The sequence below is a fragment of the Lagopus muta genome, chromosome 9 (assembly GCF_023343835.1).
Source record: "Lagopus muta isolate bLagMut1 chromosome 9, bLagMut1 primary, whole genome shotgun sequence".
In the NCBI taxonomy this organism is placed as follows: domain Eukaryota; kingdom Metazoa; phylum Chordata; class Aves; order Galliformes; family Phasianidae; genus Lagopus; species Lagopus muta.
Genome location: NC_064441.1, coordinates 1,683,665 through 1,711,358, shown reverse-complemented (window position 1 = coordinate 1,711,358; position 27,694 = coordinate 1,683,665). Strand labels below are relative to the sequence as shown.

General features: G+C 50.8%; 1 protein-coding gene across 4 annotated transcripts in view; it reads right to left on the bottom strand.

Moving 5' to 3' along the window:
• The window catches only part of SCHIP1 (schwannomin interacting protein 1), a 113,860-nt gene that overhangs the window by 18,817 nt on the left and 67,349 nt on the right, over positions 1-27,694 (bottom strand). For 3 of the 4 annotated variants that reach the window (XM_048954418.1, XM_048954419.1, XM_048954420.1), the window contains one exon: positions 6,944-7,450. In XM_048954418.1, the coding sequence (XP_048810375.1) occupies positions 6,944-7,450 (507 nt within the window). Of the gene's footprint in view, positions 1-6,943; positions 7,451-17,511; positions 17,897-27,694 lie in introns of those variants that run through there. The other variant, XM_048954421.1, reaches the window with a different exon arrangement.

Here is a 27,694-nt window from a genome sequence, read left to right as displayed (position 1 = left end):
ATCCCCATGGTTCCAAATACCTGCACGGATGGTGATCCCACCACTCTGCACAGTCTGTGCCAATGCATCACCACTCCATTTCCTAACATCCAGCCTGACCATGTGCTACAGACAACACCAGGCACTGCCTAGGCACAGAGGCTTGCAGTATGGCTCTGAGCGTGCAGTGACAGCACCAAGGCTCGTGCTTCTCTATCAGCTGTAATTAACTCTGCATGCACTCATCTGAGCTGCCCCCTTTCCTTGAGGAAAAAAGAAGAAAAAAAAAAAGATGAGCATTTAGCATTTGTATCCATTTTTTTTTCCCAAGAACTTTCACATTCTTCTTTTCTCTGCTTTGCTTTGCTGCAGCACGACATAAATCATTTTGTTAGAGCTGTCTGCCCAGGGCAAGGCTGGAGCCAGTGATGAACACAGAGCCTTCACCTAACACAGAATCCTATTTCACGAGGTGCAGGTGAAAAGCAGGCACAGAGCTCAGCATCCTGCCATGTCCTTGTCACACTGCTCCAGAACTCACTCAGCCCTTCAGCAAAATGACCCTCATGGGAAAAAAACCCAAACACAACCTAAAAGTGCCTTCCTCAGGAGAAAAAAAAACAAAACAAGGCCCCTTCATGGGGTGATTTGGAGCAACACAAGGAGAGGAAGCAGCAGAAGAAAGCAGAGCCTCACCAGCTTGTGTCAGCCCTTGTTAAGCTATCAGAGATGGGCACCAATGCAAATGCACAGCATAGAAAACTCAGTAAGGAGCATCAATCACAGATTACTTGTTCTTAAACCGCTGAGATCAGTTCATCACCCCATTCCTGATGGGAAGGAAAACAAAACACGATGGCCCCACACAGCCCAGGCACAGAACTCTGCTACTTCCCCAAGTCCCTCTTTAATAAATTCAGTATGGGAGTTACATTAAATAAAAAAATGTACATTAAATTTTTAATAACTCACTAAAAGCATTTCAATCCCCTACAGACCACACATATTACCAGTTTTGGTGTTCATAAAGAATTAAGCACTGCCATACAGTTCTCTCTCAGTTTTTCCCAGCATTGCCACCTACCAACCAAGAGCAGTAAATCTCATTCCTGCACCTTTCCCTTTTCTTTCCTTTTTCCTTTTCCTCCCTCTTCCCTTTTATTTTTCTCCTCTCTTCCTTTCTCATTTCCCCTTTCCCTTTTCCTTTCCCATTTCTCCTTTCCCTTCCTTTTTCCCTTTTCTTTCTCCTCTCAGTTTCCTCTTTCCTTTTCCTTTCTTTCCCTTTCCATTCTCCTCTCATTTTTCCTTTCAATTCCTCTTTCCTTTCCCCTTCTCCTTTCTTTTCCTTCCATCCCCCCCCCCACTGCCATTATTTCTTCCACCTCACGAGAGCACTTGGCTTTCATTCTAACAAAGCATGGACAGGTTGAAAGAAATGGCTTTAGTGCAATTTTCTCATTTAAAGGCGACCCATAGATCACTGAGCAGGAAGCTGAAATTGGTGGAATAAATAAGATCTACTGCTGCTGTGACGCAAATGACTCCATAGGCACGATGGGGAAAGACAAAGTGGGTGAAAGTGACACAAGTACTTGAAAAAGCTGGAAACCCTTGATGACAACAGCTATTACAGAGCAATCCTGCCTCAGGGAACAACTCAGCTCAGGTAGCTCACTGCCATCAGAGCCGTTAGTGCTTTGCTCACAGAAGTGGGATAGACTTGGCAAAACATGGCACAACACAGGGAAGCTCCTCCGCTTCCCATTTATCCTTAAGGTGACAGAGTAAATCTCAAGCATCCTTCACAGGATGCAAGGTCCCCATGCAACCACTGTGCTACTCTGGGGCTCCTGCAGGATGGATGCTGGATCACAAAAAGGGCAGAGGCATCTCCATGGCTCAGGCTTCAGGCCTGCATTCACTGCTTAGTATATTTTACTCCCTCTGCTCTGTGCCCATGAGAGGCTGGGGCTCAGCACTCATTCCCAAAAGGCTCTGCCATCAGCAATGGCAGCCGGCCCACAGCTCACCCAGATGCTCCTCTGCAGATCCTGAATGCATTTGGTGTGTACTGAATAAACACTTGACTCTTCCTGTGCTTTTTAATACACTCTGCCTATAATTTCTCTCTTCACACACACTGCTATTACACACACACCATGCCTGAGTGTTGCTGCAGAAGCTATGGTTCTTCAGCAGTCAGATTAACACGTTTTGCACAGCACAGGCCAATTCTGAGAACTGGAAAACTCTAACTCTCCCGCTTAGCACACACAATATGCAAGAAAATGATGCCTAAGTGCATAATTAGTACCCAACCAAGTGTTCCTGCTGCTCCTTCAGCCCCAGCCACCAGCGCTGTGTGAAGGGAGCAGCAGGGCACGGGGCTGTGGGGTTACACTGCAAAACTAATTCACACCAATCATTGCATGACCTCCCCAAAAGCTCTCCTCTCTCTTCAGAAATCTTCAGTTCTTTGCTGCCCATTACACCCAATACCCCAAATACTCTTAAAACGCACCCACGGATCTTCGAATGGGCAGCACCACAAATGGCACTTTTTAAAGATCTCACAGAATCATCCAATCAATAAGGTTGGAAAAGACCTCCAGGATCACCAAGCTCAACCCCAGCCCACCCCCCCACACCCACTGCCCACATCCCTCAGTGCCACAACCCCACAGCTCTGAACACCGCCAGGGATGGTGACCCCACCACCAGCCCCAGGGCAGCTGTGCCACTGCATCACCGCTCTTTTGGAGAACAAACCTTTCCTAACATCCAACCTGGAAGTTTGCTGCTGCCTGCACTGCAACCAGCACTCCCACAGCCCCACTTTCTCAGTCTGAATTGGGGATTTCTGCACACCATAAGGAACAGCCACTTACCAGGCGGCCGGGCAGCTTGCTGGCATCCATAACAGAGCTCTTCCCATCACATCAACTCTCAGATAAAGGAGAATCGTTCATCAAAAAGGCATCTGCACACTGTCACCTCACATATTTAACATTTTCTTTAATGACAGCCTTTGCAGCACCGACAGAGGCAGCTTGTAGAGTTTTTACTTAAGATTGTTAATTACGATCATTTGGCTTGGACCAGTTTCAGCCCCAGCAAACACGCATCTCCCCCGTTTGTGTAATTACAAATGTGCTTCCAGAACCAAGCTCGTCAGTGCACCTACAGCTGTCTTCTGAGCTGACTGACAGGGCACACTTTGGCAGAACCATTAATACCCTGCCAGCCTCATCTGACCTTTGAGCTGGGTGGAAAGTGGCCGAAGTACGACGCAGTCACCTTGTTGTGTTTTGTCACCAGGCGTGTCCGAGGCACCACGTGTGGAAGGTCAGCCCCTGTTCAACCCATTGACAGGATTTCCTATGGCTGAAGGGCTTGTGCTCCTCATCAACACAAACAAGCTGCCTCTGGAGTACCCCTCCCAGCCAAACAGCCCCATTCCCTTCTTTGGGTGCCGAAGAAGGAATTTAATCACAGAATCATAAGATGGCTGGGTTGGAAGGGACCTTAAAGATAACAGAACCGTAGGATGGTTGGGTTGGAAGGGATCTTAAAGATAACAGAACCATGGGATGGTTGGGTTGGAAGGGATCTTAAAGATCATAGAACCATGGGATGGTTGGGTTGGAAGGAATCTTAAAGATCATAGAACCATGGGATGGTTGGGTTGGAAGGGATCTTAAAGATCATAGAACCATGGGATGGTTGGGTTGGAAGGGATCTTAAAGATCATAGAACCATAGGATAGTTGGGTTGGAAGGGATCTTAAAGATCATAGAACCATGAGATGGTTGAGTTGGAAGGGATCTTAAAGATCATAGAACCATGGGATGGTTGAGTTGGAAGGGACTTCAAAGATCATAGAACCATGGGATGGTTGGGTTGGAAGGGATCTTAAAGATCATAGAACCATAGGATGGTTGGGTTGGAAGGGATCTTAAAGATCATAGAACCATGGGATGGTTGGGTTGGAAGGTCCTTAAAGCCCCCCCCAATCTCACCCTCTGTCACAGGCTGGCTACCCCCTGCTACATCAGGCTGCCCCATTCAGCCCAGCCCTGAGCACCCCTAGTGATGGGGCACCCACAGCTCTGGGCAGCAGTGCCAGGGCCTCATCTTCCTAACCTTCAACCCAAATTTCTCATCTTTTAGTTTAAAGCCATTCTCTCTTGTCCTCTTACTATCAGACCATGTAAAAAGTCTCTCTGCCTCCTGTTGATCATCTCCCTTTAGGTACTGGGGGCCTGCAGTGAGGCCCCCTGCAGCCTTCTCTTCTCCAGGCTGAACAAGCCCAGGTCCCTCAGCTTTTCCTCCTAGGAGAGGTGCTCCAGCTGATAAATAAGAGAGCCCAGGCACCCTGCTGTCAGGTGTGTGAGGAGGTCTGGCAGGGCTTCTACATCACAGGAATGACAGAAATGCAATTCCCCTCAAGCCACAAGTTTGATTTTGAAAATGAGTGTGTCAGAAGTGAAAGTTCAGACAGCTCTTGTCTGGGGAAATGCCTGCTCGGACAAGGAACCCAACGCTTTAAGAAGGCTCAGTCAACCATCTATGACTTAAAGTGAGAACAACCTCGCTGCCCACCTCACCAAGCAAACATTTGCTCCCTAAATGCTGGAGGCAGAGCACACCAGCAGGCAGGAGCTCTGCACTGCACTCCCACTGAGCTCAGCCAGCAGACACAGGGCCAGACCCCACCAGGACAGCCACTGAATCATTCCAGGATTTAATCCTGGACCACAGACTGTACTTTGAATCCATCTCTCTGGGCATCCAGCCACGGTGAACCACAGCTGGGAGCAGAGCAGAGCCCTGCGCCCGTCACCTCTAAATCAAGACAGCCTCGAGAGCCAAATGATTCAGAAGGAAACACATTTAACTTCCTAACACAACTATGTTCAGCACAATGCAGGACCCATAAGCTGGAGGTGAGGCACAGGCCTGGGCAAGCTGTGCTGATGCACAACATGTCTTGTGTCCTGCCAAAGGGATCACAGACCTGGAGGCTGCAGGAAAAGCTGCTATCACTGCTGCCTGCATCGAGCCTCCTCCATAGAGCACAGTCCATTCAGCAGTGCCATCCATCTTCTGACTGCCACAGGCTCTGAAGTGGCAAGCTGGTTGACCAAGCCATTTCCTTGCCCAACTGACTATGGAATCTGCAGATGTTATTCTTTGGAAAATACATGCTATTGATTGTAATCACCATCCTCGGAGATGCAATGGAAAGAGTATTAAAACCATCGATGCTGATTTTGATTTTATTAGAACCATTAGTGAAATGGTGAGCAGCAAAGTCCTGCTTCCTGCACAGCTCCCAAGCGCCGTAAATCACAGCACAGCACATCTGTTGTGCTCCTGGTACAGCTGTGGGCCGGGGCTGGGATGGGGAACAGCAGTGGGGGCAGAAATGGGATTGCTTCTCCAGGAGTGGATGGATGTTCCTTTAAAGATTCATTCATTGAAACATCACAGAGCCTCAGGAAGGAGCCGGGCCCAGGCTGGGCAGAGCTATGGCACAGCCAGCACCCACAGCAGTGCTGGGTATGGCGTGGTGACTCAGGTCACAGCTGGCTCCTGGAGCACAATGACACCAACTCACTGCAACTGCCCACAGCAGAAAGAATTCCCTACTGCCCCAACACGAATTGCTCAGGATTTTGTTCTCAACGTCTACACTGGATTCCTGTTCACATAAACCAGCTGAAGAAATGCTCCCATTCAAAACAACAGCTGTTGCTCACTGTGCCCCTGTTAACGAAATCATCTTACACTGCACCAACCAAGGCCTCCTCACGCTGAAATCTCTCTTTTCTCAAGTGTGTTCTCGCCGTTGGAGAAAACCAACCCCTCTCCCCCCTGCCTGCTTTCACTTCACCATATTCACGTTTCCAAACATTTGGGTTTCCAGCAGGACGAGAAAACACAAACAGTGAGACGCTGAACTTCAGGAAAACATCATGGTAAGGGATGGTTTGGGTTGGAAGGCACTTCAAAGATCATCGACTTCCAACCCCTGCCACAGGCTGCTGCCAAACACTACATCAGACACTGGATCTGGTCGCCCAGAAACCTCACAGTTCTACCACCAGACCACACATCCCTCCCGACCCAGGAGCCTGCAGTCTCTGTGCAGACAGAGAAACACATCTGGGCAGAGTTCCTCAGGTGAGCCCTCCCCTTGCTAAGCACATCACCGCAGGCAATGAGTTTCCAGCAGTGCTGCTGCTTCCGGCAGCTCGGGGCAGCAGGAGTTCATCAGATAGCACAGAAAGCCTCCAAGCCACAAAAACGAGCTTTCTTTCTTTCTTTCTTTTTTTAAGCTGACTTTCTTTCTGCACAGAAAGCAGCTATTAGGGACGTTATCTGTCCCCAAGCACTGAGGCTCCCCAGCTCAGGCCCTGGGCACAGCGCCCCGCACCGCTGCTGTCACACTCATCCATGAGCCATTCACCGTGCCCAGGACCCACCCACATTTTTCAGCAATTAGTTGTAATTCGAGGATTTCGGGGAAAATCCCCTACCTCTCCGAGCCAGATGACTTCACAGGATGCGAGGGCTTGGAACGCCTTAACAAAACCCAAACCAGGCGGGGAAGCTGCGGGCTGTGGGCGAGGCGCACCGCGGGGCTCCTGCGCTGCGTTCCGGAGGTTCCCTCGAATTCAACCCCGATGGAAAAGTCCCAAGGAGCGCTCGGCCACTCCGGCGGCTCGAGTCATGCGCGAATTCTACCCGACTTTGTCTGCGGATGACGCGACCGTGGAAACAATTCGCGGCGTTTCCCCATGAAAGCACGCTCGTTAGGCTTTGCGGCTCAGCCGGATCCCCACCGGCGCCCGGCTCAGCCGGCGGGAAGGCCGCCCGGCATCACCCCAGACCCAACGCACAACCCCAGGGATGCTCCGCGAAGTTGCGCTCCCTCCCCCCCGCCCCGCTCCCCACTCACCGAGGCGGGGTTGGCCCTCTGCCCACGCTCCTTCTCCCGGCACTGCAGCCCCGCCAGGTGCCTCTCCAGGGCCGCCCAGTCCATGGCGGGCGGCTGCGGTTCCCGGGGGGGTTGAGCCGTTCCCCCGCCCCGCCGCGCCCGCCGCCCGCCCGGCCCCGGCGCCCCTCCGCCGTTCCGCCGCTGCTGCTGTTTCGGGGGCGGCGGGCGGTGGTGCGACCGCGGGCGGGGAGCGGCGGAGCGCTGCGGGGAGCGGCGGAGGGCGGGAGCGGCGGGGAGGGCATCGGCGGGGCCCGGGCAGCGGGGAGGCAGGTAGGCGGCTTCGTCGTCTTCGTCGTCGTCCTCCTCTTCTTCTTCCGAATCGTCGTCCAGCGCCGCCAGGTCTAAGCTGCTGGGGGACGGCGAGGACTTGCAGTCGGAGCACGGAGTCACTTTGCTGGAGTTGGACTCCGAGCTGGAGCGGCTGCTGCCGGCGTCGCTGCCTAAATCCATGCCATCCTCCCGGGAATCCTGGCGGGGGGAGGAGGAAGGGAAGGGAGGAACGGAGAGAAAGGTTCCGCGTTAAAAATGATTAATATCTATATCTCTATATCTCTATATCCCGCTCTGAGCCCGCGGGTACCGCGCACCGCCCGCCCCGGAGGCTCCGCCGCTCAGAGCGCCTCCGGCGGCGGTCGGGGATGGGAGGAGGGGGGCGGAGGGGGCGGCCCCGGGTCGGTAACGGGGAGGGGAGCTCTTTGCCCACGCTTCCCGTCTCTTTTTTGGCCGTTTAACGGAGCCTTAATAAGCGAATTGTGTCTGGGATGTTCTGGCTGGTCAGAGGCGAGCCCGACGCACCAGCGATTCGCGCTCCGCTATTAATTTTGATGAGATGCTTTCTGCAGTGCTGGAATCTGGAAGCAGCACCCGGCCGGCCTTGCAGGAATGGTACACACAGACCGACAGACACAGCAGGATGGATAACAAGAGACCAAACTTCTGCCGTTACCTCCTACGTGATCACAGAATCACAGAACCATTCAGGCTGGCAAGGACCTCCAAAATCATCAACCCCAACCCACCCCCTCAGTGCCACATCCCCACAGTGCTGAGCACCCGCAGGGCTGGTGACCCCAGCAGCCCCTGGGCAGCTGTGCCACTGCAGCACCACTCTTTGGGAGAAGAAATCTTTCTTAATCTGCACCCTGAACCTCCCTGGTGCCACCATGGCTCCCAGCCCCAGCTCCCTATGGGCACAATGGTACAGCTGCAGCCAAGGCAGCAAAAATAGGTGCTGGTTCCACAGCTGTGCAGCAGGGTTACACCTGACATTATGCCTTCGCTGGACATGAAGATACTGGTGGCAGGCAGACGGTTGGACTGGATGATCCTGGAGGTCTTTTCCAGCCTTGGTGGTTTTATGGCATATTTTGGGGACATACATCTTTGTCTGAGCATATCTGAGTGCTGCGAGGCGGGGAGCAGCCTGCTGGGTTCCAGCCTGACAGCAGCAGCCTGCAGCAGCTTTATTTATAGGATCTCGTGGCACGCGGGATCGATTGGAAGATTTCTGCCATGAGAGTGATGACAACAGCTCGGGGAAGAGGAGAGCACACTGTGCTGCTCAGAGCACTGTTAACACACCATACCAGGGCCACCTCTGGCTGCCAGCTGCCATCAGCTCCCCAGAGTGAAGGGAATACCAAGGGCTGATGTGACCCATAGGACACTCAGATGGTGGCGAAGCACTGGAACAGGTTGCCCAATCACAGAATGGCCAGGGTTGGAAGGGATCTCAAGGATCGTGAATCTCCAACCCTCTGCCACACGCAGGGCCACCAACCTCCACATTTCATAGCAGCCCAGGCTGCCCAGGGCCCCATCCAACCTGGCCTTGAACACCTCCAGGGATGGACGGGGCATCCACAACCTCTCTGAGCAGCTGTTCCAGCACCTTATCACTCTCATAGCAAAGAACTTCCCCCTGACATCCAACCTAAATCTTCCCTCCCTCAACGTAAAACCATTTCCCCTTGTCCTGCTGTTATCTACCCTTTCCAAGAGTTGATTCCCCTCCTATTTGTAGGCTCCCTTTAGGTACTGAAAGGCTGCAATGAGGTCACCCCGCAGCTTCTCTTCTCCAGGCTGAACAAGCCCAGCTCCCTCAGCATGTCCTTATAATGGAGGTGCTCCAGTCCCTCATCATCTCTGTGGCTCCTCTTGACCCTCTCCAACAGCTCTCTGTCTTTCTTGTACTGGGGGCTCCAGACCTGGATGCAGCACTGCAGATGGGGCCTCACAAGAGCGGAGTAGACAGGGACAATCACCTCCCTGTCCCTGCTGCCACCCCTCTGCTGATGGAGGGGTGCCCAAGGAGGTTGTGGATGCCCCATCCCTGGAGGCATTCAAGGCCAGGCTGGATATGGCTCTGGGCAGCCTGTTCTGGTGACCCTGCACATAGCAGGGGGTTGGAACTAGATGAGCATTGTGGTTCTTTTCAACCCAGGCCATTCTAAGATTCTGTGACACCTGCAGAAAGCAGTGCTGACAAAGGAGAGCTCAGAGGTGAAAAGCCAGAAGTCCTCAGCCCACCTGCAGGCCTCAGAAGGGCAGAATGGTTCCTTACTAGGCTGCAGAGCAAACCATGTTTGCTCTCTGTCTAAGTTTCTCTTTTTTTTTTAACTTTCTATTTTTCTTTCCTTGCAGACAGTTGCAGTTGATTTACCCTTGCAGCGTCAGCCCTCTACATTTCTAATTATACACGGGGACCATATTTCCACTTGACCCCTTTGCAAGAAGAAACCACTTATTGTTATTCAAAACACATATGTCATTTCTTCCCTTCTACTAGCCTACACCAAATGGGTTGTTCCTGCAAAGCGATGAACAATTTGAGCTTCATATGAATTTTAAAGGGAGGAGAGTGTGAGCACAAGTCCTTGTAGATGAAAGAGCGTGCTTTACAGTTACTTTATTCACTGCAAAGGAGGTTTTAATGCAAACAAAGCAAGCTGAGTTTGTTCTGAAACAGCAATCTCTCATGGAAGCAGAATTCTCACAACTTTCATTGCACAAGTGCAGGGCCATGCTGAAAGCCAGCTTGCTTATTTCCACAAGCCATCAAACTCGCTTTGTTCTACCATTTTGGCACTAGTCTAACCCCTTATTAAAGGCACCTCAGGTGCTTTCTCTTCCTTATGATAAAGTGCAGAACTTTTAGGTAGGGGAAGGAGGAGGATAGAGAAGCCCAGCAGCCCCAGCCAGCCCCTCCTGCCCTCTCCAACCCAATCCATCATTGGGAGCATTACCCACAGCTCCATTCCCAGGCACCAATCAACCCCACGGGGATACACAGCAGGGCAGAATGCAACCACGTGTTTTTGGAGTAGCATTTTTTTGGAAAACTTTGTGTTTCTCCCAGTTTTGGAGGCCTAAATACATAGACCTGTGCTGCCAAATGCATGGACTCAGCCTCCCTAGTGCCTGCTTGCTGCAGCCTGGAGCCTACTGGGAACCCACCACTGGTCCAAGAAAACACTGTGCCTTTACCTGACAGAGCAGGGGCTTCCAGGAGCCCTTTCTGATGAAGCTGCTGAGTCTCAGGCTGAGCTGACCGCTGCTATTATGCAGCTGGGGCTTTGCCAGGGAAATGGTGCTAATCTGCCCCTTGAAGCAGCAGCAACACACGTTTCCTCTGAACAATAGCAGCTCATGTCATGGATTTCCTTTAAGCAATAATAAAAAAAAAGCCTCTAAAGAGCTTCCCCTTCCCTGCACAAGCATCCTGCCACTGCTACAGAATGTCACAGAATCATGGAATCATAGAATGGCCTGTGTTGAAAAGGACCACAATGCTCATCCAGTTCCAACCTCCTGCTGTGTGCAGGGTCACCAACCAGCAGACCAGGCTGCCCAGAGCCACATCCAGCCTGGCCTTGAATGCCTCCAGGGATGGGGCACCCACACATCATGGCTGCATGCTGGCTGTCACCCAGCAGGGACCCCATCCTGCGCATCCCACCAGCTGGGCTCCCCATCTCACAGCCAGGAGAAGCCAGTTTATGTCCGACACAACCGCTGGCCCCAGATTTTATTCAGGAGCCCTTTTTTACCTATTGCCCTACTGACACCAAAGTTCTCTACCACGTATTCCCCAGCAGGGCAGGGGCAGCACCGTGCCATCCCCACAGCTCTGCGTTCCTCAGAGAAAAATCACTGCTTTTTGAGGAGCTTTTTGACAGTGATTCTTTGCTGAGAGGCGCACACAGATACCATGGTGACAGACACCTTCCCCTATCGCGAAAGCAAACAGGAACTCAGGAATTTGTGTTTTAAGGCCAAACTATATATAGGAGCAACGCGCGCTCAACATCTTGCTGCTGTTTCCTATTAGTGCTGTTTGCTTGATGAATCCCCCGCAGCCCGGCCGGCTCAGGAGGCACTGCTTGGCCTTTTGGGGCTGCGTTGGGGAGACTCGGCAAACTCCATTCGCACTGGCAGGTTTCAGCATTTAAATTTAGCACATTAATCCTTTGCTTAATTTAGAGCAGGGATGGGAGGGGGGGGGGGGGTGAAGGAAGAGGAGGAAATCACACCCTGCACACTGTGGTCCCACTGTAGCTCTGCTGCAGGCAGAGGAGAGGCAGAGGGCTTCTCCCAAGTATTGCTTTGGACTCCTTTTTAAGCACTTCAGGTCGAACTCAGTGACAAATTCCCATTCTCTCATCCGGGCAATATTCACAGAATGGCTCAGATTGGAGGGGATCGTAAAGATCATTGAGCTCCAAGCGCCTGCCCTGGGCAAATAATGGCAGGGAAGGGAGGAAAAAAAACACCTCTGCTTTCAGAAGCACCCACTGCACTCCCTGCTCCTGGTGGATTACAGAGGAAACAAGGAAGGAACAAATCCCCTTCAACTGAAGGTACTTCCTGGCCATTTCAATAGGGCAGAATGGTTCCTGCTGGAACCTCCTGGGAGCTGTCTTTCTGGAGGCCAAAGCAGCGGTCAGCATGGCTAATTTTATTCCCAAAGCATGAAATGTGCTGATACACACAGCAGAAGTTGTATCAGTTCTTTGGCAAGCTGAGGATTACCACCCAAGTATGGTTGAAGTGAAATTACACTGAAATCAGTGGAAAGCAAACACCACCTCATCACTTTAACGAAGGTGCATTAAAGGCAACTACCAAAAACCACTCTTCAAGGAGTAAATGGGCTGCAATGAGGCTGCCAGCAGCCCAGCAATGGGGCTCTGCTCCTCCCTCAGCCCCCCTGGGGAGATGCTGGGTACCACAGGGAACCAATCCCCCCTCCTCATCTACAGTGAAAGCAGTGATGTGCCACTGTCACACACTTTCCCAGCAAGGGCACATCACTGAGGTTGGATGAAACCAGTGGGGCTGCGAGTTCCCCTTCTTCTGTTTTCTCTCCTGGCTTCAGGAGAGCCAGCAAACACATTGGGTAAACACGGTGCGAGGTCAGCAGGAATCCCCTTATCTCTGCACAGGCCTCTGGAATTTGGTGTAATCTCCAAGGCCACGTGGAAAGAAAAAAAAAGCCATTTATAAACTGGTTTCACAGGCACATTTGGTAAGGAATGTGAGCGAGGAAATAGCTGAAATAGTTCACATGCACAACGCCAGCACAACAGCACCACATCTTCATGTTTTTGCAGTCACTCTAAACCTATTAACCAAGGAATTCCAGCATGCACAGAGGAGGTCACACAGAGCCAAAGAGCAGTTCTGTAATGAAAACCCTCCTGCTCCACTTCTGTGTGCACAGGGAGCAGAGGGCAGCAGGATGGGAGGAACCAGCCCTGTAATTACATATCAGTGAACTGAAGCTGCTGCCCTCACTGCCCTGTGGGTGCCGTGCAGGGCACAGAATCACAGAACCATACAAGCATTAAGGTTGGCAAAGACCTCCTGGATCCCCAACCCCAGCCCATCAGCCATGCCCCCAAGTGCCCCATCTCCACGGTTCTGTACGCCCCCAGGGACGGTGACCCCATCACTCCCTGGGCAGCTGTGCCACTGCCTTTTGGAGAAGGAATGTTTCTCAGTATCCAACCTGAGCGTCCCCTGAGCCTCCTCGTCCCCACACTGACCCATCCCACTCCCCACAGCACTGTGCTCCAGACCCCTCACAGCTCCATTGCCCTTCTCCAGACACACTCCAGGACCTCAATGTCTTCCCATAGCAGGGAGGCACTGAGTACACAGGAACTATCTCTGGGAGCTGAAGGCACCAAGGAGAACAGAGAGGGCAGTGCCCTGGTACATCCCTGCAGCCCAAGCTCAAGTAGACATCTGAGTACAAACCAACACTCAGCAATTTCTCCAGAGGAGTCTTCCTGGCTGGAGATGGCCCTCTAACACACGGCCCCAGCTGCACCACTCTGCCCAAGCACCACTAAATCCACCACTGCTGCTTCCCACCTCCCAACCAAGGGCAATTATCTCTTGCTATTCCTTTGCCTCTGCGTCTTTACGAGCTACTCAGCATTGAGATGCAGTTCAGGTTCACAGGAGTACAGGCTGCTGCTTTGCTTTTCCCTAATGATTTATGATGTGCTTAACGCAGCCGTTTGCAGGAACGTGCCGTGGAGCAGCAGCAGGGCTGTGCCCAAAGCCCCCAAACTACTCTCCCAAACCTATAGGACAGATACTCAATGGAGGGCAGATGCCACCTCCAAGCCTCCCTGGGGGCTGAGCCCTGTGTGCCTCCTCCTGAGGCTGCTCGCCCTGCTCTGGTCCTTGGGACGTGCTCCAGAACCTAGAACTGCCCATTTGCTATGTTAGAATCTGTTCAGCCCTTGCTGTAAAGTTCCTAATCTGTATTCCAAGCCAGAAATGAAACTTCACAAAAAAAAACCCACAACCAACCAAGTCTCAAAACCAACCAAAAAATACCCAACACAACTGCACACAAACCCAAGGAAAATAAAATACATAACTACAGCACATGTAGCTGTGAGGAAACAAAACCTCTTCCCTGATGATGAATTATACTTTGCTCGCAACAGATGCGGCTCTTTATATTTGTTTTCTGCATAAATCTACATATTAGCCTGAAAGCAACTGTATGTGCTTTGTCTTGCCTTGGTTACATCAGTCACTGCTCATTTTAGCTGATTGCCTTCGAGTGCTGGGCTGGGTGCTCTAAGCACAGCTTAGCTCCTGAAAACAGGCCTGTTATGGAGCTTTTCCAGCACCAAAAGTGCCTGGTGCTTCCCCAGGGGCTGTGCCATGTCACCTTGTGCCATGCCATCCCATAGAATCCTATGCTATGCCCAACATGGCCGGAGCTGCCAAGCTCTGTTCCTGCAATGGCACTTATTATAATTGATTGCTGTCGTTTAATGAGTTGTATTACTTGGAAATGCCTGCTGCATCCCAGGCCTTGCTGTGGTTAGTGAAGAAGAAGCACAGAGTGACAGTGCCCATTGCAGCCCCAATGTCCTTGCACAGAGATGTGGGGTAGCAGCTGGTGGGGGTACACTGCAGCCACCCTGAGAAAGAGCTGCTCATGGGGACCCAATGCAATTATGTTATTAAACAGTGAGTGCAGTTTTTCAGCTCTCCATAATCTCATTTAATGCTATTGGTGTCGAGTTAAATTATTTCTAATTGTTTTTACCAAACGCATCTGATGAATTTATGTTTTTCTCTGTAGGCTCGTAACTCTCGGGGAAAATTTATTTGTCTCTCCTCAAGGAGCATTATTTAATATCCATCTGCTGGGAATCAAAGTGATGAAGCAAGTCAACAATTACTGCACTGCTTCCTTAACGGGAATGTGCCCATCCTACACCCTCACTCCAGGGACATGGTGTGTGTAATGGAATCTCAGGGGTTGGGGTCATGCTGGGCAGACTCCTGCCCGTGGCCAAGAGGATGCAGAAAGATGTTTTCTTCATTAATTGAGAATTTGGAAGATCTGCAGCCGACAGCTCCGACGCGCTGAGCAGTGGGTCAAAGGCGTGCTGAACTCAGTGCTGGGGGAGGATGGCAAAAAAATAGAAAGCAAATTGCCATGACCTATTCCTGTAATGAAAAGGTCTATTTCTAATCCATGCACTATTTAAGCAGAGGTATTTCCAGCTAATCTCCAACCATAACCCACTTAGGCAGAGCTGTGTGCACGAAGCAGTGGCTGTGCCCTCAGCACGGTGCAGAAGCACAGACTGACACTGCTGGGTCATGATGGGGAACAGCGAGCTGCTGCTGGGCACAGAGCAATCCCAGGGCTGTCCCAGTAGGTGAGGGGGGCTGAATGCTGGGGTGAACCTGGGCTGCTTAGATGAGAGCTCTGTGTCCCAGTCTCTGCTGCTGCCACCGGGGTCATGCTGTGTCTGATGCAAGACAAGAGGTAACGGCCTCACGTCGCACCAGGAGAGGTTCAGGTTGGATATTAGGAAGAATTTCTTTCCCAACAGAGGGGTAATGCAGTGGCACAGCTGCCCAGGGAGCGCTGGGGGCACCGTGTCCCTGGAGGTGTTCACAGCTGTGAGGATGTGGCACTGAGGGATGTGGGCAGTGGGCATTGTGGTGTTGGGTTGGGGATCTCAAAGGTCTTCTCCAACCTTAATGGTTCTGTGATTCTGCTTCTGCAGGTGCTCCAAGACAACATCTGAACACACCAGCTGTGCCTCCTAAATGCCTTCCAGACCAGCGTGCCCAGCACAGGAGCTCCGTGACAGAAGAAGCAATAGATTGGGCTCAGCTCCCGAGAGCTCCTGCTATTTGTTTTCCAGAAGTCCTGCAAGGCACAAACTTCAGCTATTCCGAAGGTGCGAGGTAGGCGGGCTGGGTATTTTTGAACACGCTGCAAGAAAGCCTGGTGTCAACATTTGCATTTTGCCTGCAGTGCTACAAAGCCCGATCCTATGTTACACAGCAGGAAAACCTGAAGCTGACTTCCATGACCCACCCAGACTAGATAAAATGAGGAAAGCACCGAAGGAGGCAGGAGGGGATGGGCTGCTGTGCTGTGCCCTGCTGCTGACCCAGGGGGTTCCCACTGACACTGGAACCAGTGGCACAGAAAGCCAATAATCCTCTTACTGGCCTGGCACTGCTCGTGCTGTGCTCCAATTAGCGGTGGCAGTGGCTCAGCCTCTCTGGGGTTGTTATTAATTAAGGGAGGAAGAGGGATGGAGGAGATTTAGAGCACGTCTGCTGAGGGAAAGGAGGGCAGAGGGGAAAACGCTTTGCGGGTTTGTGCTGCTCCACTCTCACTCCACTCTCATTCTGTCCCCAGAATGGAGCTCCTCCCCCATTCAGTGTATAAGATGCTACACAAAATACACCCCAAATGCTGCTGCTGCTCCATTTGTCATCATTCCATTTCAGCATTCCCAGATGATTTTCACCCTGGGGAAAAGCCAGAATCCCCCACCCCAGGCGGGCACAGTGGGAGCAGCCATCCTCCCCCAGCAAGAGGGCTGAGCGCCTCGGGAAACTCATCTCAAAGCCTCAACACATTGCACAGCCCTCCCAGTTAACAGCAAGGAACCTTAAGTCACGAGAACATAAGTAAGGCATGAGGTGTCAGCTGGGTGGCACGGGGAACAGCTTTGGTGAGCACAAATCTGTACTTCCCTACGCACTGCCAGCTAAAACTGGGCATGCCTCTAAAGGGACGTGGTGCTTAAAAATAGGGTTCTTTGTCCCAAAGGCTTTTAAAAGAGAGCTCAAGGTAGTTGCATGCATTGCACCCCCTAGGAGAAGACGCAGGTTGGGGTTCCACCTGTCCAGCACTACAAAGCTGGGGTGGGATCCCCCTCTGTCGGGCAACACTCATTGCCCTAACCCTTACCATGCAGCCTCTGTTCTGCCACCCCTTTCCCTGCTTCCACGGACGTATCATGCATGCATGACACAGCACAGTTTTGCAAGACACAGTGTGTGCCACACTTATCTCTGCAGTGCCACAGATGTGGCCAGCACTGCTTCAGGGCCACAGGTCACTGCCATGCAGCCCAGTATCACAGCAATACAGTATCCACTACTCCTTGCACATGGGGACTGCAGGCAAAAAGCAGAACCTATTGTAATGAGATCTCTCTCCCTGTGAGGCAGTCAGATGCCCAAAGGCTCTCATTTACACTCAAAAATGACCACCACTTTAGAACCATCCTGGACTGCTTTGCACAATCTCCACTGCCAGACACACAGATCAAGTCCAAGTCATACTTATCAAGAAACAAAATAAGGTTAAAAATACTGTCTTAGGGTGAAGTAGGATCTCTCTAGAGGCTCCCGTGGCTTTGCCTGAAATACACCCAACGTCACTGCAGGATGTACCCACAGACCTTGCAGGCTGCCGAATCGCATCTGCTACAAAAAGCCCCAGCTCCTGAGCCTGGCTCCAGCCCTGCACGCTGCTGAAGGCACTGGGGCTGTGCTGAGGTCTGAGCTGCATCAGGACCAGGACTGGAGGAGCACAGAGCACTGTGCAAGGTCTTCACACCAGGCAGGGATTTTCTACCTGCACCCTCAGGCATCCATGCTCTGCCTCCCATAACACATTTCTGCACAGAAAGGGAACGAGCCGCCTGAAAGCACCGGATGCGCACCGTACTCACGTTCATCTTCCAGAGCAGCCCTCCTCTTTCAAGCCATTTTGTGAGAAAGCCCAGTCGCTCACCGCCGCCTAAGGCATTGCTGCCTGCGTGCCCTGCAAGGACCCGGGCTCCAGAGCAGCCCTTAATCCATCCAGCACCAGAGGTCCGGGCTCAGCCCTGCAGCTCAGGGATGCCCGGTGCCACCAACTCGCTCTCCTCGGCTCCAGCCTGCGATGGATGGAGGTCCCCAGGCAGTGCCGAGCTCTCCAAAGCCGTCCCTTTTACGTTCTCCGACCTTGCGAGGAAAATCCTGTCTCGTTTGAATTATTCATCATACTTTCTGTTCTGCCAGCTCCAGCACAACGTTCTGAATCATTAATATGTCATGACTTTTTATCTCTTTTTTTTTTTTTTTTTTTTTTGACTTTTATCTTCTCTCCGACACGACTCCCTTCTTTAAAAATAACACAATCACCGGTGTGTTAATTAGCATTCATCTGATTTACCAAATAAAAAGCCGTCTCTGTCCTGATGCACATCCTTCCTTGTGGGAAATACCACTTTAACAGCTTCGGGAACTGGGCTAGCGCTGGCTGGTTCTATCTAAAGCACTGCAAAACATGTTTGGATTTCAGTTTTTGGCAGCATTTCCTAAGCCTGCAAGCCGGTCTGGTGATGGAAAGCAGGGTAGGCTTCCAGGATAATAAAAGAAGAACAAGGTAACGGCGCTGGGAGTGCTGTCAAACAGCTTGTTCTCCTCCTTTTTAAGCAGAGCTAATGGCAAAACACTCCAAGCCAAGGGCAGCAGGGCTGGCTTGGCTCAGTGCTGCACTACTGCAGTGGGGACACAGCTGCTGCCAACACCAGGAGCTGTACCCACAGCATGCATGCGGCCTCACATCTGTCCTGTGGGGCCCGTTGTTTGGGGATGCAACGAACCACCCCCTGGGTCCTCCCTGCCCTGACTTGGCACTCCCTTATTAATTTCGAGTTGGATCCAACAAGCAGCCCTTCCCACAGCTCCTGGCTGGCAAAGCTGCATTGCCCACCCCATTCTCCAAAGAGCTAAATGACATTTCAGCAGCAGGAAGCTCCTGCCAATAACATCACAGCCCGGCCTCGTCGCTTTCATGAGCTCCTACATTATGCTCTGTGCTGGAGGTGGCTCCTAGAGGAGCCAGGGCTGGGGCTCAGCCTGGCCCCAGTGCCTGCAGCCAGGGCTGGGAGCAGACGTAACCCACCCTGTTCCAAACACGCTCCTCTCTGTACAGATTTCACATACGAACCGCACCTGGTTTCATAAATAAATGCAGTGGGAACCTGAACTATTCAGCCCGCTGACCTGAAGTTGGTTCTGAAGTTAATAATTCATTCATGTGAGCTGGGATGGAGGTTTCTAATTCAGCTCATTTCAGAAGTCAAGAGGGGGAAGAAACACTTCAAAAAAGTTAATTTGTTCTGGGAAGTCTGAGCATCCCAGGTAACAGCAGCAGGATGATGGCTTCACCTTGATCAGTGTGGGGTCAGGATGGGTATCAGGAAACATTTCTTCTCCAAAAGAGCAGTGATGCAGTGGCACAGCTGCCCAGGGAAAGCTGGGGTCACCATCCCTGGGGTTGTTCAGAGCTGTGGGGATGCAGCACGCAGGGATGTGGGCAGTGGGCATGGAGAGGTCTTTTCCAGTCATCATGGTTGGAAACCATTGACTGGAAGCAGCCTTCAGCAGCATTGGATCTGGTAATTTAAAACTCGAACAAATATTTCTCAGATTTCGGTGGGACTTCAGAATCACTGAAGTTGGAAGAGACCCTTATCATCCTCAATCCAACCCACCCCACCACACCTGCTGCCCGCATCCCTGAGTGCCACATCAAGGCCAGTGTTCTGTGACCAGAGGAAATTCTCAACCTGGTGGCCAAGAGCTGCTTCCTCACTTCCACTGAGTGATGAAAGAGGGATGCAGGAGAAACAAGGGCAGTGCATGCATTTTGGGAAACCTGCCTCTCCCGCTGCTGACCTTCCATCCATTTGGCTGGGAACAGTCAGTGGGGGAGGTAATTAACAGCTCACAGCTCACAACACACCAGAAGTTCAAACCACAAATGCTATGAATCACACAACACTTTGCTGTGTAACCCTTAGTGACAAAACCTTGCTGAGCTCTACATATGGGCTGTGCCCCCGGTGGGGGGCTCGTGCTCTGATTGAGCAGCACCAATGATCTGCAATGGCTGGTGGAATGGTTCCAGCCCTCCCTTCAATCCCACCTGCACTCAGCCAAGGCAGGTGCAGAAGCTGCTGCTTTTTGCAACACAGTGCCACCCTCGTGCTGCTGGATTTGCATTTGAAGCTGTTATTAACTGCCAGCGTAATGAGGAGCTTGTGCAAAACTGGGCAAAGCAGAAGAAAAAGCCAAAGAAAGGCAAGTAACCCAGTGAGTGTGCTGGGAAGTGCTGTGCTGGTGGCTCATGTGCATGTCCTGGGCCTGCCAGGGGTACTGGGGGCTGCTCACACCCACCTGGGTGCCCACATCCATCCCCAGCAGTTACAGCCCTTGTGGGAAACAGAAACCAAATGCAGCCAAGGCCTCACACCATCGCTCAGAGGCTGCCCACTGGAGCAAACCCACATCTTATCTCAATTTTCTTTAATCCAAGGGCTTTGCTAAGTTGACCTGGCACAAATTGATAGCACAGCCAGCTTGCCCTGAAGGGAGCCGCACGCGTATTTCATCCCCTCACCTTGAGAAGTGCTGAAATGGCAGCACTGGCACAGCCCAAAAGAGGCAGAGATCCACCTTGTGCTGCCCCAGGTCCCCATTGCTGTGTATGGGCAGCAGCCACTGACCACACCATAGCTCCTGCTAATTAAACCCCACTGTCACTTTTGTTTGCTTAAAGTTTTGCCCTCCCAGCTCACACCGGAGCCGTGTAATTAGCAGCAATCATTACACCGCTCCCTAGAGCTTCTGAAATCAGCAGATTCTTTCAGTAATAACATTGTGATAAAAAACAAATTTGTCCTCAAAGCTCAGTTTGGTATTCCTCTCATCCCATCCTGCCCCACATTGCCCATTGCTGGGTGCTCCCACAGCCCTGCTTCCATCATTCCTAGCTAACTGTCACCGCCTGGTCAGAGAGCAGCTGCTTTTTGAACATGCCCCATAGGGACTTCCCACACCACAGCTACTGTACCGGTTTGTCACCCATCTCCAATGGGCATCTAGAGGCCTTAAGGAGATCCAAACGCCATGTCCTGCACTGGGGAGGCACCCCACAGGGGAATAAGAGAGCTGGAACATTTCATAGCATCATTCAGGTTGCACTCTGAGAGCACCAAGCCCAACCCCACCTCACCACATCCCTCAGAGCCACATCTCCGCAGTTCTGGAGCACCTCAATGGACCGGGGACCCCAGCACCCCAGGGCAGCCTGCACTGCTGGTCAGACAGTGCTGGAGGAGCTCAGCATCAGCAGTCCTTTAAATCAAACTACAGCAGGCTGAAGGGCTGCTGTCACCTCTGAAAGATGGGAGGCGCTCCTCAACCTCTGTGCAAACTGCCTTCCTTGAGGCTACAGCCCAAGAGATCACCATTATTCCCTTCTTTGGGAAGCTACGCACACCTGGGCACCACAAATCAGAACCTTGATTTTAAGTCCCTTATCAGAAATACAGTTGTTCGGAGCATCGCTTCCTCCAATGGGTGGCAGCAGCACTGATGAGTGCCCCATCCCCATTGTGGTGGGACAAACAAGGATCTAAACCCTTCTGCAATGTGTTTTTGCACTGCCTGGACACCTGCAGGGATGTGCAGGATAAGAACATTCCACGGGCCAAGAATCAGCACCTAGGTTGAACTCCCCATGCTTTGGGGCCTTCCAAGTGCTGTGCTGCTGCCTGCAACATGCCTTTAGAGTCACACTTTTTGCTGAAGCAGTAATAAGGCACAATCCCCAGTGCATGTAACCCTGTGCTAGCAAGCTCACCTGCCTGATAGCAGGGGAACGCTGGCAGCATTTGCAGACACCAGATACAAGTGTGTGGGGTTAAGCGTTTCCGGGCCTAGGGAGCTTTCCCTTACAAAGCCTCATTTTATTTCCCCCAGCTATTCTCCAGCTGTTTTCAAAATGTACGTGTCACTTCATTTTCACGTCTTCGTGTTTCAAAGCCCAAAGCAACATCTCCTTTGCCAGCTGAAACGGAGCTTTGCATCGAGCCATCAACATCAGCCAGCCAGAATTAACGCTGAGCGCTGCCAGCTAATATTTCCTTCATCAAAAGAGACCATTTGAGAGAGATCCTAATAATTCTTCATCCTCTGCAAAAGCGCTGGGATGTAAAAGCATTAAAGAGCAATTACATGCTACCTGGTATGTAAACTGCTGTAGTTTGAATTTATGAATAAAGTACCCTCACATCCCTGCAGGCATTCAAGGCCAGGCTGGATGTGGCTCTGGGCAGCCTGGGCTGCTGGTTGGCAACCCTGCACACAGCAGGGAGTTGGAACTGGATGAGGTTGTGCTCCTTTGCAACCCAGGCCATTCTATCTATGACTGATACCTTTCTCCCATGGCTGAAGTGTGCAGGTGCTTATCAGGCAGGTGTTGCAAAGCACCTGGGCTTCTGTGCTCAGGGTCTCTCCCAGCCCACAGCAGGAGTTGCTAGCGGCTCCTGTCCTGCAAATGTGTGACAGAACAGAAGGGGATGGGAGAGACCTCCTGCAGGCCTCAGAATCACAATCATTACAGTTGGAGAAGCCCCCTAAGGTCACCAAGTGCAACCATCAGCCCACCCCCACCACCTGTGCTGCACTCTGTTTCTTCCTTAGCAAAGCTCTGAGAAGCGGAACCATTTCTTGTGGGTAATGGGTGAGGCTGCTCTGAGGACTAAAACCACTTTCCTGATGGAGCCAAAAGGAAGCTTTTAGAGCTCTGGGCACAGATGCTGAGATGCACTCCTCCAGTCTGGGAAGGTGGGGACCCAGGGGAAGTGTCCCCGTGTGCCCTGTGCACCAATGCATGCAGAACCTGCCAGATGGGCGCCTTGCACAGCCTGCTACCTGCAAGCATCCTCGAGGGAAAAGCACTCCATTAGAAGATATTCGCCCAACATTACATTTTGCCATTGCACTGAAACCTTATGGGGTTCCTTCTGGGAAAAGATACAGGGAAATGTCTGAAAGCGATTAAGAAAAGGTGGGAAAAAATGCTATATGGGGGAGATTTTCCGCTTAGAGTGATTAAAATGTACTCCAATCAGATGCAGGAAGAGAGAGGAAAAGGAAGAAAACCACAGAATTTGGCATTCTAGGCCCATCTGCTGCCAAAAATATACAAATATCCTGACCATATTCTGGCTGCAAAGTGTCTGCAGCACAGCCAGCAAGTGGGAATCCCCAGCAAGTAAAGGAGTGAGAGCTGTGCTGAGGGGCCAGCAGGGAAACACGGACTGAAAGGATCTCAAAAAACAGAATAGATGGGGATGGTGGTGGCCAAGGAGAAATAGAAGCCTGAAAATACAAATAAAAACGGAGGCTGTCTGAGGTCTCTCTCCAAAGCCTGCGGTGCTGCTCAGAAAAAAAAAGTTAAATCCAAAGGTCATTAATTATTAAATGGCAGGGAGGATTAAAAATTGAACGAAGTGTTAGATAATTTAAAAAATAAAATAGGGCTGTGCTGCACAGGGTGCTGGGAGGGATGCGGGGCTCTGAGAAAGCAGGAAGAGACACTTCGGGTCGGTAAATAATTGATGCTGCATTTAATTTATTCATATTTCTTTACTTTGCTAATGTTGCACTGAGGAAAGCAGAGCTGAGGGCTGGGATGTGGGGAGGAAGGGGAGCTGGGGATGCCAACAATGCGGCCGCTGCTCCCTTGATGCTTCCTGGGGACAGGACACACATCTCCCTACAGTTTTCATCTATGTCAACAAGGCGTTTAAAAATCAGACCCATTAGAAGCCACCATTAATTACACTGTCCCTTGTACCTACAGCTTTGTCCTCTTTTTTCCACATACAACAGAAGAAGAGCCACTACTGACCTTACAGAATCACAGAATGGCCTGGGTTGCAAAGGAGCACAATGCTTATCCAGTTCCAACCCCTGCTGTGTGCAAGTCACCAACCAGCAGCCCAGGCTGCCCAGAGCCACATCCAGCCTGGCCTTGAATGCCTGCAGGGATGGGGCATCCACAGCCTCCTTGGGCAACCTGTAACAGTGAACTCCTTCTCCCTCCTAAACTTTTTATAACTGTCTCAGTTTGGGGAGCAGAGCATTTCCCTCTGACACACATAATAGGCACCATCAGCACAGTCCTGTCTTCCCATCCCCTAATTTGCAATGTGATATGATGGCACTTTTTGGCAATAGCTGTGGTGATCTATAGCCACAAGGATACAGCCCTCAGGTAGGGGGAAATTTATGGCCCTGGCTATAAGAGATATTTTACTGCTCAGCAGCAATAAAGGCATGGCTGAAAGCTCTACAAAATCAAAATAAATGCAGAGAACGAGGAAGCTTGTCAGGTAATAACGGGAGTTCTTTAAATCAATGGCAAGTTTAAGGGAAAGGTGACTGAAGTTTGTGAGCAAGTCCTAGACTGCGCTCTTGGGCCTTCCAGCAATGCAGACTTCTGCCCCATCCAGCTGTGTTAAATCCCACCTCTGCTTTCTGGGAAGTTTAAGCTTAATCAAACTGCTTTTACAGAGAGCACTGTTCAATTCTGCAGATCTCTGTTTGCTCCATAGCAAACAACTACCAAATGGCACACACGAGAGTGCATGTGCCTCCAGCTGAACAAATACACAGTCTTACTGCTGTACCATGGTTTCCCTATCTGCCATCACTTTTTCATTCCCATCTCCCCTTCCGCCTTTCTTATAGCTACCAAAAACAGCATGAGTTTGGAGAGCTCGTGGAAATAATTGTAACTATTTACTTTGGAGCTGGGATTTGCAAGGCATCAATAGGTTTGCCATCAGAAACTCCAGCTGCAGCCCAATCCCTGGGATTAACCAGCACCTCCACGTGCCATTTGGGCACTCCTTCTCACCCCTGTCTAATGAGCTCCCAGGCTGTACCCATCACAGAAACATGGCAGGGCCCTCCTGATATCACTCCTTGTTTTACAGGGCTGGTGCAAGTCATTAAAGAAAAGCAGGCATTTATTTCCCTCAGTGGGAGCCGGTGAGGGCCATCAGTAACGGGAACCAGGATGGAAGCAGCTGGTGAGTGCTTAATGATGCATTGCTGTGCTGTTAACATAAAGCTGTTACATGCCTTGATAAGCACATAACAGGCCTGACGAAATTAAAAGAGAATTAAAATGTGGATGTTTACATGAGATCTGTTTTCCCTCTGATTTTTTAAAACACTCATTCACCTGCATGGCAGCAGAATGGCAGCTACGTGATGGTGATGCACCAGTAAAAGACATGGCCACTGTGCACAGTGAGCACTGATGGCAGCTGGTGGATGGGAGGGAACACCAGAATCCCATTGCATTACCAATGGTCTGCTCCACTGGTAATTAATCAGCTGGCTATAACAAGCTGCTCTCCTGCAGTATTGTCTCCCAGCATCTCTATAGCAGAGCTCACAGATCAATGCTTGGCCAACACTGAGCACAGAGCAGTTTGCTCCCAGCCAGGACTGGACAAGAAATATATGATGTAGTCCATAAAAAACAAAACAAAACCAAACCCACAAAACTATCAGGTTTGGATATGCATGGTCTTGAGGGAAGACCACTGGTCACACCATCTGTGTGCTCATGTCATTGAAGCATCCATGCACCCCCAAGCTACGTGCCTTGGGAAGCACAGGCAGTGCCACACTCATGGGGACAGGGACCAGCGAGGGGGACACAAATTTGCTTATTGTGGTAGTTGCAATCACTGTCCCAGGAACTACTAACCTGAATATGAGAGCAGGGAGGGGAGAGCTTTAGGAGCCATTCCCATCACCTGGTGGGCACTTGGCAGAGCCCCACAGCCCAGGCAGTCCTTACAGTTCCCTGCAGCATTGGTTCAAAGGCATGAACTCAAACTAAGGATTTACACACCGTGACCCCCAGCTGCACCAACGCTGATGGCAGCCCCCAGCACAGCCAGGCACAGAGCTGAGAGATTCACTGCAGCTCCTTGAGCTGTGCCCTCAGCCACAAAGCTCTGTTTTCACACCGTGCATCAACAGCTCTTACGTAGAGCCCCAAGCCACTGCTGTTTGCTGGGCTGTTGAGCAGAAGCTGATAAAAGGAAACAAAGAAAGAGCATGAAAAGCTTCACCCAACACAGGGTCAACCTGCAGCAGCGCTGCCCTTCTCAGTAATCATACTAATGAAAAAAAAATTAATCTCTTTCAATTAACACTCAAAAGAGGCCTTCATTTTTAATACGCGAATTGTTACGTTTCCCATATGCCTTCTTCCAAATGGGCATCCTTGATTTGCTTGTGGATCATCATCATTTTTTTATATAAATGTAGAACAACTCGTTTCAGTCATTTAAAAATTCTTGACTATTGAAAAAAGGTGAGGATGGCAACCTGACAAGCATTTAGGTAGGACTTGCATCAATGCTCAATGTTTTAAGGCAAGAGGGGAGACGTTCACTCCACAACTCACATAGAGGTGCCTGGGTTTGTCATACTCCTGGTGAATTCCACTTTGTACCAAAGAGATTCTGATTTCTATAGAACTTCATAACACAACTGTGCCCTGCAATCTGTAAGAAGCAGGGTAAGCCCAGATCAGCTCATCGGATCTCTCCCTTTGCAAAGTGAAGGGATCACATCGCATCTGAGGTTAACTTCATTTTCAGTGTGATGCAAACACTGATTGCTCCTGTATAAATCCTTCCTATCGATGCACATCTCATTAAATCCCTTCACATCATTCTGAGAACACAGCTCTTCTTTTTCTGGTCAGTGATCAAAACAGAGCAACGTAAGCAATAAAGACCCACTCTACAGTAATCAGTACGGGACAAAAACGATGTTTAAATGCAGAGCATTAAAGGCTTTGCACAGACAAAATCATGTTCTGCTCAGAGGAGTGCTGAATATTTAAAGGCAATAAAGTTCTGATCGGTCTAACACTAATTTATACTACAACCTATTCTGTATTTACCAGGATGCTTAACTAGAGAAAATGCCACCTGGTTGTAGATGATGCAAATCCAATCAATGGGGTAATTCTATTTTGCTGAACGATAATCATGTTGTAAGACACAGAAGACAAAAGAAACACTGTAAGTGCACACTGCCTCCTGCCCTACAGTCACGCCAATCTGCTCTCAGCTCAGTCAAATAAATATTCATATTTCATTGCCAGCGAGCTCAGGTAATCAGTGCACTCAATTCAGCTGTAACAAGGCAGTCAGCAAATATGTTAATGCACATTTTTTAAGTAGCATCACTCAGCAGCACTGACGAAGCAAACCTCTGTTCTCTATTTTTAAGCACTGGGTGCCTACTGGCTGCATGCAGTGCTTGGGTACCAGTGATGCCACCATCCTGCTGCCTGGGAAGGTGCCACCAGGGCCACCAAGCTTCTAAGCTAGAAGAGAACAGGATGTAGCACACACATGGAAGTGCTGAGAGCACTGCTTGCCTTCCCCGCTGATTTTGGAACAACACCCCAAACAAAATTTTAACACGCAGGCGAGAAAATGCCAACATCAGAGAAGCTGAGGGCAAAGCCAATTGCTTGATCTGCTCATGGAAATGTAATGGAAAACAAGGAGTTGCACTTCTGGAGCCACTGTTTATTCCCTTGGAGGCACATCCACCAGCGTGGGGTCATCTCAACGTGCAGGTGCCCTTCTCTAGGGGTGCAACTGTGCTGCACAGCTGCTGTGGGCACTGCAGCCATCCATCTCACCTGGACAGACAATGTGCAAACCAGTGAATCCCTCCACGCTGTGGGTTTTTGCTGAATTCCCACTGCAAAGCCCACAGAAGCACACGGACATGCACGTGCAGCATGATTAAACCAAAATGCTGCATTTCCACCCTTTAATCAAGTTGCAAAATTAATCAGCGCTGTGGCTTTTCAGCTTTTCCTATGCTGCTGCTTACAGAGAAGCAAATGCAATTAAAGTGCTGCCCAAACTCTTAATTGCTGGGCTGGGGTAATGAGTGTGCACAAAAGGGGACCCTTGAGATATGCAGTTGGGCCCCAAATTGCTTTTTTATTCTGGATGA